This window comes from Pteropus medius, unplaced genomic scaffold (assembly GCF_902729225.1).
Source record: "Pteropus medius unplaced genomic scaffold, Ma_sr-lr_union100, whole genome shotgun sequence".
NCBI lineage: Eukaryota > Metazoa > Chordata > Mammalia > Chiroptera > Pteropodidae > Pteropus > Pteropus medius.
In genome coordinates, this window is record NW_024349800.1 from 42,851,010 (window position 1) to 42,861,524 (window position 10,515).

At 30.8% G+C, this 10,515-nt stretch overlaps 1 protein-coding gene across 2 annotated transcripts in view; it reads left to right on the top strand.

Moving 5' to 3' along the window:
- The window catches only part of HEATR5B (HEAT repeat containing 5B), a 73,916-nt gene extending 66,765 nt beyond the window's left edge, over positions 1-7,151 (top strand). The window contains exons 33-36 of one of the 2 annotated variants that reach the window (XM_039887399.1): positions 338-562; positions 1,959-2,110; positions 3,301-3,514; positions 6,387-7,151. In XM_039887399.1, the coding sequence (XP_039743333.1) occupies positions 338-562; positions 1,959-2,110; positions 3,301-3,514; positions 6,387-6,691 (896 nt within the window). In that variant the 3' untranslated portion in view covers positions 6,692-7,151. The remainder of the gene's footprint in view (positions 1-337; positions 563-1,958; positions 2,111-3,300; positions 3,515-6,386) is intronic. The other variant, XM_039887400.1, reaches the window with a different exon arrangement.
- Positions 7,152-10,515: the final 3,364 nt, after the last annotated feature.

Consider the following 10,515-nt stretch of genomic DNA (forward strand, 5'->3'; position numbering starts at 1 on the left):
TTCTCAAAGTACACGGTAGTGTTTTCCTTCTGTTTTTCTATCTTCTTTCCTCATTTTCATTATGAAGGGTATGACATATCAAATAGGTAAAATATTGGAAATAATAAAAACAAGGCTGGTTGGAAAAAAAATTCCGTCTTTTTTGAAATAACTTGATACTTTCTTATTTTATTTTTTAAACATCGAATTATAATGATAGTACAGTACATTTTGTTAAAAACAAGGAAAAGAAATAATATTAAACCATAATCAATTGTAAAAAAAGTATAACAATTGAAACAACTGTAATATGGGAACTGAAGCAGTTATGAAGTAATCTAATTTGTTTTTATTTCAGGGTGTATGACAATCCTGCCCACGATTCTGTTTTTAATTGCAAGAATATTGAAAGACACAGCAATAAAGTCTGCAGATAATCAGGTTCCTCCTCCAGTCAGTGCAGCTCTTCAAGGGATTAAAAATATTGTGACGCTTTCAATGGCCAAAACTGAAGATACTCAAAAACAGTGGACAGCTCTTATTCGTAGCACTCTTGCATGCATCCTGGAATATTCTCAACCAGGTAACTTAATCAGAGTTTAAATTTTTTTAATTCCTAGAGTATCTTTCCCTAATAACTAATTAATTGAATGAGCTTGTTAGAAAACTACTATATAACACTGAATCAACTCAAAGAGGTGTTTTAGTCACAACTTTCAGACATCAGCTTTAGTGCGCTTCTGGATGTTGATTCTAAATACCCTTATCTTAGAACTTAAATACATGTTTGGAGGTTTTCCATGACCCCATTATTTCCTGAGCATTTCCTTACTTTCTGACACCAAGATGTAGCATACACATCTTTATTATCACTATTACTGAAGTCACAATTTAAAAATAAAATGATGATTTTTATGACAAAATTGCTCGCACTATCACAAAAGCTGAATTAGAGAGATTGTTCTCATTTCACCTGGATAATATTCCTGCTATGGAGTTCTAAGGATTTTAACATGTATAACTTAGGTTATTGTACATTAGCTAAATCCTTTGAATTTTACATCTCTTTTTATACTTCTCAACCATAGTATTCTACCTTCATTATGAGTTAATGTTAGCATATCAAATGTATATATGTTCATAATCTTGATAAAGTACTGATTATCATTGGGTATTTGCAGTTGCCAAATTAGCCCAGATTCATATATAACGAATGTTGATAAGTTCAGCTATAGAAGAAATGGAAATCACGAAATAGTTCGAGTCTCTTATATATTCAATAGTATTGTTCTTTGGAATAAATGTACATATTTCATATGTTTCTAATTATATGCTATATTTCCATTAGGTTAAAGTTGTATTTGCTCCTAAATAAGTGATTACGATAGCAAGAAATTCTTTAAAATTATGAGAATAATGTTTTCAGGAAATTGTGCACGATTTTTTTGTTTATAGTTGTGTAGAATTTATAGGGTTTTTTTATTTACTAAATAGGAAAGTGATAGCACTAAGAAAGTCTACTTTGGATTTTAAAATTATTTAGAATATCTTATCAAAATCATTTAACTTTGTTGGAAAGAGAATATTTGGAAATGTTTGATTGGCCTAACCTCCAGAGAAGTTAAGTGACTTTTAAGTAATTTTATTTTTTCATGTTATCTTTTATATTTAAACAAGCTTTTCATATTAGAATTCTTATTAAGATTTATGCCTGAAATTTTTTCAATTAATATTCTACCATCAAAAAAAAAAACAAGGAAAAGGGACTTAAATACAAGATTTCTAATGAAGTTTCCTCGGTATGAATTCTATTCATAAAGTTGTTTATGGACTGTATCAGATTGAGACACACACTGCTATCAGTGTTGTTGGGAGTAGAGAGCGTTATTGTTTGAGATTGAAATTCCAAAGCATTTTATAAACAGTACATTGCTTTCATTTCTCATGCATTTCAATATTTCATTATTCATCTATTTCAGAAGATTCCATGCCTATCCCTGATGAAGTAAGCATGCTAACGGCAATTGCACTCTTCCTGTGGTCGGCTAGTAGTGAAATAATAGGAGTCCAGTCATTACAGAGTGGCTGCATGAACAGATTTAAAAATGCATTAAATTCATGTGACCCATGGGTAAGTTTTACTTAAAACAAACATGGAGGTAAACATTCCACTTTATCAGGAAAATTTCGGATTGATTCTTTACAATGTACGATAAATCAAATGGAAACCTAAGTATTTACTCTATGGCTTTTAAATAGAAAAGCTGGAATAAATCATCGATTTTAAACTTCAAGAGAGACTTCTATATGTACATTTATTTACATATGCAAAAATTTTCCAATGTCTAAATTATTTGGTTAACCCTGGCTGACATTGATGGAGACTTTACATGAGTCTTTGGTTTTATTTTTCACTCTTAATGAGACCAAGGGCATTGAAGGATACATTTATTTTATTAACATATTTTAATGAACTGGTTGGAAACTCTAGTTTTTCTAGAAAATAAGTTTTATTGTTTCATAATGTCAAAATGTAAACTAATGGTTCTCAAACCTACTGCACATCTGAAAAAAAATCAGTTAAGTAACATGATTCCTACATTTGACTGCTGTCTTCCTGAATCAGAGATCTGTATTTTAAAAACATTCCCCAAGTATTCATTTCTAGCAAGGTTTGGCAGCCTCTCTTCTACCAAAGTGCTGAAACAGTTTTATTCCACGATTTGTCCCTTATGTTAATGGACCTTCCTTTCTTCTTTGTTATTTTTTAAAAAATTAATATGAAGTCTTTCTAATCTAAAATGGAGCCAGTGAGATTTTACTTTCTAGGCCTGGGAGACTTAAATTGGCATAAGCAGTCATTTCCAGGGAATGGAAAAGGATTTTAGGTATCTAAGCAATATATTTTTATAACTTTGTTTGACATCATTCAGATATTAGCCTTCCTTATTAAATGTGTTAAGTTAAAGTGAGAGGGACAATTATAAATTAAAGAATTTAAAACAAATTAGAATTTCTGGTTTCTGGCTTCTTCCATGCTATAGCAATATATGAATTATGTAAGTGTGGTATTTAGACAATTAACATACAAGGAGTATTTATTTGATTAATTTATTTTCAGTTAGTTTTATTTAGTTAGCTTATTAGAAGTTTCATTATTCTACTTCATTTCTATAAGTAGAAAGTTGCATTAATTTGTCTTGAATTTCTGTTTTCATTCTGCAGTATCACATATTTTGAGTTTAATCAAGATGCAATGTGATTGTATAGTAAATCAGAACTATCACAAATGTTAGTTAATAAAATGATTTTCTTGTATAGGTTCAAGCTAAATGTTACCAGCTTCTCCTGTCAGTCTTCCAACATTCCAATCGTGCCCTTTCAACTCCCTATATCCATTCATTAGCTCCAATAGTGGTTGAAAAGCTAAAAGCAGTTGAAAGAAACAGACCAGCCAGTAACACAGAACTTTTAGCTGTTCAAGAAGGAATCAAAGTTCTGGAAACATTGGTTGCTCTTGGGGAAGAACAGAACAGTAAGTATTTTCTTAGAAAAGCTCCTACTCTAAAATGAAGATCTGCATTATATGTAAATCTTATTTGATATTTAACATAGGCCATTGCAGCAGTACAAACCAAATCTAAGGCTAAATGTCATGCAAAAACCAAAAGTAGATGGTAAACATTTACTATAGGCAAACCAAAGGTAAAAGGTAAATATTAATGGAATATGAAAGCATTCATTAGGAGGATATCACCAAATGAATAAAAGAATGAATGTTTGTGATATTTAATAATTTTAAAATGCTAATTGCTTATTTTACTTCTTAAAAGTCTTGCTATTGTACTCAATGCCTGTATTCTGAGTGAAGCAGCTTATTAAAAAAAATCAAGAAACCTTAATGATGCTTATTGTTGATATATCTCACTAATACTTAATACTACAATAGTTATTTAGATATATATTATACAAGATACAGTATTATATTATACTAAAATATGTAATTATATAAAATATAATAATATGATTCTAAGAGGGTAAATTTTCAGCTTTTTAATTTATCACTCAACTTTGTTTACATTAGTTACAGATGTTAATTTTCATTTTTAACTTTATAGTATCCATTATAGAGACAGGCTGTGAATGTTTTCTTACCCAACATGACCAAGGTTACAAGCTAAAAATGTTGAATTAGACTTGACTATTAACTCTTTATTATTTTTATTCAATCGATTACTCAAAACTTTTCCTATCTTTGAAACTTCTCTAAGATTCAAGAGAACCTTGCTTCCTATTCTTATAAATAAAAAACTGTAATAGTTTCCTACCAGTTATTTCCCATCAGATTTACCTAAGACAGTTTTTTCTTTTAGCTGTGTAAGACTTTTAAGTAGTTTCCTCCTGCATTACTGTTTTCACTCTCCTCAGGTGTTTTCTTCTCCCTTCTTATACAAATCTACTAAACTTATCTCAGATTTCAGTTCTTCAGGAAATGTTGCCCAATTTCTCAGCCCACTCTGATCTTTCCCTTCATGCAATTTCTTTGGCAGTTATAATCAGCCATATTTTATGGCTTTGTTACTTTACAATAATCATTACAACTATAAAATCCTAAAGTATTCCTCAGCTTCGTGAGTCTTTTGATGAACTCTATATCTCATATACTAACTAGGTTTTTTAGCACTTAGCTCTCTAATTGTTCTATGTGTTATATACTCTTTTCGACTACGTAATGAAAGCTTTAAGTAGAGATGAATTGTATCTTTCTTAAAATGTTTAGCACATTTCTAGATACTTGATGGGTATTTAAATAATTAATAATATATTTTTCCAATAAATTATATTTTAAAATTATTAAAAGAAAAACCTTACCTTTCAGTCTCCTGATGAAAACCTTTTCTGCTTTAGTAGCACAATTTACTGAAGATAATTTCATATTTATTTGATAATATACTATTATATTTTGATTATGGAAGTCACTTCTTATTATACAGTATTAATATTCCATGTGAGGGAACATGAGCTAAATCTAGCCAATTGAAAGATTTACTTGGGAATTTAAAAATATCAGCTCGTTACCTTCTTCTGAAATTTTAACATGAAAAAAAAATTCAATAGTTAAAAACTTGTGAGTGATTACCAAGACAAAGGGTGTATATGTGTTTGTTCAATCATTTAACAAATATTTATTGAGTGCCTTACTATGTACCAAGTACTGTTTTAGACACTGAGGGTTCACTGTGAAATAAAACACACAAAGGTCCCTGCTATCATGGAACTTACATTCTAGTGGGAAAACGCACAATAAACACCATCCCCATCTTAATTATGTCTGTATCTATTTTATATATAGATATAAAAACTATACATATATTGTGTAGATATATCTATATAAAATTTTACATAGAGGTAAAAATGGATATAACTAGGTATAACAGTGAGATGCAGACACGAATAGGTGTTATGGAGAAAAAATACAGCAGGGAAAGAGGAAGTTCAGGGCCAGAGTGGATTTGGGGTCTGGAAAGGCTCCACTGATTGTTATCACTGTCTTTGATGACATCAGTGTGTATTACATCCCGCATTCTGTATCAGATGTTTCTTGCTCCCCTACAGCCTTGGCTTTAATCTTATCTATTGTCATTCTACAAAAATTAACATAAACCAAAGGTGGAAAAAATGTACTCAATGTTGATTATAAGACACACACAAGTATATTATCACATTTAATATATATATATATATATATCAGCTTTAATGAAATTTATATTCCAGAATGGAGTTGTTAATATGGGAAGACGGATTAGTAATAAAGGAATAAACCTCCAAATAAATCTTTTTTTAGGGCTTTGAATTTAAGTCAGCCAAACATGGGTTCTTGTTTTTAACTCTAAGTTTTATATATTCCTTTATTTTTGAAAGGTTTTTCACCTCTCTTACTATAGGTTTTGGGGGATGGTAAAATGGGGAAGACTTGTATTTCGCTTTAAAAAAGAAATACCTTGTTTTAGTTAAATAATGGTAAATAGATGCTGTTCAGGTTTTTGTTTCCTGTTTCAACATCGTATTCCTTAAGGAATGTCCTTAAAAATGTATCTCACGCACAAGATACATGGTACCACATGGCACTTGTAAAGTGTTTATTTCTTTTTAACCTTTTAAGCAGTATTTTTTAATATAACAATATATATGTAAAATAGACAATCTTAAGCCTGGTTTCCAGCCCTAACATAGTTTGGACATTTAGTAAATATTTAATAGTTATTATGAGTTATTGACATCTAAAATAGATTGCATGTTTAATTATGTTTTATTATAATTCAGACTACTATGCCTAGCTTTAAAAATAAAATTTATTACAGTTTTCAGATTCGTGATCATCTTCTGATTAATTTTGGTATTTGCAGGGGTCCAGTTACTGGCTCTTTTAGTTCCCACTTTGATCTCTTACCTACTGGATGAAAATTCTTTTGCCTCAGCAAACACAGCTTCCAAAGATCTTCATGAGTTTGCACTCCAAAATTTAATGCATATTGGACCTCTGTATCCACATGCTTTCAAGACAGTAATGGGAGCGGCTCCTGAGTTGAAAGTACGTTTGGAAACTGCTGTTCGAGCAAGCCAAGCCAGCAAAGCTAAAGCGGCCACAAGGCAGCCAGCCCCCACCGTACATTCTGCACCAACAATTAAGCTAAAAACAAGTTTTTTTTAATTTGCTATTCTATTCATTTTTATTTATGTTGTTAATTAGAAGCTAATAGTGATAGTCTGTTTATCATTCTAGGCGATGGATTTTACTTGATTTGTATATTGGTATTATATGCTTCCAGGTAGGTTAAGTGAAGTAATGCTCATGCTGCTTTCTGGTTTTAAAGGAGTGATTTTTTTTTTTTTAATCATGTGGTGATTGTGCTTTTTTTCCTCCTAATAATGTTTATCTTTTATTAATTATTTTTTTTGAACACCGAGCCATAGTCTTTCAAATTTAAATGCTAAAAGTGATTGTATCATGTAGTTGGGCCACCTATTGATATTGTGAGGAAAAAAAAAGGTCAATATTCAGCATCTGTCATGAAAAAATTTAAGTTTTGAAGTAAGCAAAATAATGGAAAATGTCTGTTTTGTGGTATATATGAATAAAGTCACCTTTTCTTAGCATTTCTCAAAATGTTCTTACCTTTCTAATAAGTCTTTTTACTTTCATATTAGATTACTAAATTATGCTTGCATATATTTTAGTCGTTAACTAAATTAAAACTTTCACTTTAAGTCCATTAAAATGTTTCAGATGTGGAATAATATTCTGCTTTTTTTTTAGTGGCCAAAAATGTTAGTTATGTTTTATAATTATAGAGCCTTGAGTTCTGGCTATGATGGTTAGTTTCATTCATCAAATATTTATTGAGTGCCTGTTGTGTATAAGGCATCAAGCTAGTGCTGCGGGGCATACAAAAATGAATTAGTCATAATTATAGTTACGCCATTTTCCAATGCAATGGGAATTTTACCACATCAAATAGATAATTGATGAAATGAATGTTTGCCACAGTGTTTAGCAAATTTTAAACACCAAGTTTTATCATACAGTGTTACATAGACTGTATTATCAAAAGTAAGAAACCTTTCTGAACATTCCAAATGTACACCTGTTTATTATCTGCTACCTTCACTTATTCTCTCATACCCTAACTAGTTGGCTGCTCAGATAGCCTTGTCTTCCTTCCTTATTCAGTCCTTAAGACCTCATATAGGTGCGTTCTCTCATTTATTTTCTCACTGACTTTTATTTCTAAAGGATTGATTTTTACATTTCAGACTTGCTTTTCCAAAATTATTCTCCTTGGTTTTTTTTTTTAATATAATAGTTTCATTGAGATATAATTCACATACCATACAATTCATCCATTTTAAATATACAATTCGAAAAATGGTTTTTAGTATATACGCAGAGTAATACAACTATCACCACAAGCAAGTTGGAACATTTTCATTACCCTTTAGCTATCATCCCACACTCTTTCCATTTCTCCCTAGCTTTACATTACCACTAAAATAATTTGTCTCTGTTGAGTCTCCTGTTATGAACATTTCATATAAATGACATCATGTAACATGTGGTCTTTTGTGACTGGCTTCTTGACTTTATGTTTTTAAGGTTCATCCATGTGGTAGCATACATCAGCATACTTCATCCCTTTTTATGGCTGAATAGTATCCCATTGTATGTATACCATGTTTTGTTCCTCCATTCAATACTTGAATGTTTGGGTTGTTTCCACCTTTTGCCTGTTTGAATAATGCTGCTGTGAACAATTGTTTACAAGTTTTGGGGATAGACATATATTTTAATTTCTCTTGGGTATACACCTAGGAGTGGACTTGTCTACTCAACGGTAATTCTGTTCAAATTTTTAAGGAACTACCATACTGTTTTCCCATTGTTCATTTCTTGTTTCTTGCACACATAGCCACTTTTCACCCACCTGTTTATAAAGTATGTGTATTTCTTCCTTGGCTATTTTTTCCTGTTCTTTGTGCCTCCCAGGCTTTTCTCATAATTTCCCACTTCACAGTAGACTGCATCATGCATTAGCAATGATTCTGTTTTTTTCTCCCTCTTCTCTCCCTCAGTCTCTCTCTGCCTCTCTTCCCCACTCCCAGTACAACTTTATACTTATTCTTAACTCTTCTACACCATTTACAACTTTACTTCTAGTTTTCGAGGATTATATCTATAAAGTATTTGTTTGAAGAATTATATTTTTAAATTCGTTTCACTGCTCAAGCCATGAGACTTTTCTCAGCATGAGTAATCATATTTATTTGATTAAGAACATCACATATCAAGAAGTAAAAGGAGAAGCATCATGATAACCAGTGGATTCTTTCTGAAGCTTAATCTGAGCAGTTTTAATATTACAAGAAATAAAATATCTTCTATTTGCTTGCCAAGTTCTTGTTAATCAATATTATACATTTAAATTCTCAATTTAATTGGAGATAATGAAGCTCTGAAATCAGATTTCCCTGTTCTAAATAGGTTCTGACATCAGGGAGGGATAAAACTTTGGACAACTAACTTTGGGGCCTTCAGTTTCCTCATCTATAAAATGAGAGAAACATTTACTAGGTATTCTCTCCATGATCTTTTGAACATCTAAAAAGTACATATATCTATATATTTATTCGTTCTTTTAATCAAGAGAGTGAATCGTTGGCCAATCCTTCAATATTGGTATATAACATTATTTAGTCTAAGTAGTTTTCACATGTATAAAATTGCTATCACCGTATGATAGTATAAATACATTAAATCCAGATAGCAGTTAAAATATTGCAGATTATCACTTTCAAGAGCTGCTATTTCTGTTGTGTGCCAGGCATGTTCTAGAACTTTAATATCCATTATTTCTTTTTCATTCAAACAGTGCTGAAGAATAGATATAATTAGTCCAGTTTTCAAAAACACATTTAATTATATGAATTACTATGCCTCACATTTTCTTCATTCTTAATTGGAATTTTCAAGTTGTTGCCAGAAGTGATTAGAGTACAGCTATAAATGATTTTTCTTGCCTTAATGCTTTCCCTTAGAAGGATTATTTTAAAAACTTGATTTAATCATTACAAGCCCATTTATAATTCTAAAAGCTTATGAAATAATTATTTATGGATGTCACAAAATTTTAAATAAGAACTGCATGTCTTAATCATAATTTAGAAAAATTCTAAGTTTTTGGTGCTGTCATTAAACAAATGTGAGAACCATGCATGCACAAGTGACCAGTACAACTATTTTTTCTTTTTCTTCGGGAGAGTTTGTTCACAGTCTTGCTGTTCTATCCACAACTCTGTCTTTTTGCCATTAAATCAGAGGTTTCCATTTCAGATACTGTTTTTCTCATACACACATACTTCTGTTTGCCCCTTTCCTCCTTGACTTTCAATGCTAGTCAAAAGAATCCATGAAAATTTAAGTGAGCTTGTTTTACTTTTCCAACTTTGAAATTTAATTATCGTCTTTTTAAATTTCTTCTTTGTTTTTTGGGGAAGCTACTTTATAGTACCATTATAGACTTAGCTGTTACCCTGTGCTTGGGAACTTGGATTCTAGTTTTTACATTTTGATAAATAATGCTGCATTTGACTTTTTAAAAAGGAAACTTTGTAGATTATTTCCTTGGGATATTTCCTTACAAGGGTTATAAAAAATATGATAGGTTTAATTTTTATATGCTGCTGAATCTTAGAAAGTGATGCTTTTTGAAATAACAAATGTGAAAATGAAACGGTCGTTTTCCAAATTCCAAGAAAACGCTTGGGAGTGCTCTTAAATCTCCACAAATATTTTGATATACCTAAACATGTTTTTAAATGGCATTTTAGTAGACTGTAAATCATTATGAAGCCAGTAAAAAAATTATTTAATAGTTGGGCTGTTTTTGGTAAATATATTCTTGTTCGAAATAAAGACGACAGTCGTACTGTACACATGGTGGGACCTCAGTATGTGTGTAAGGGGCAGCTGAGAGAATT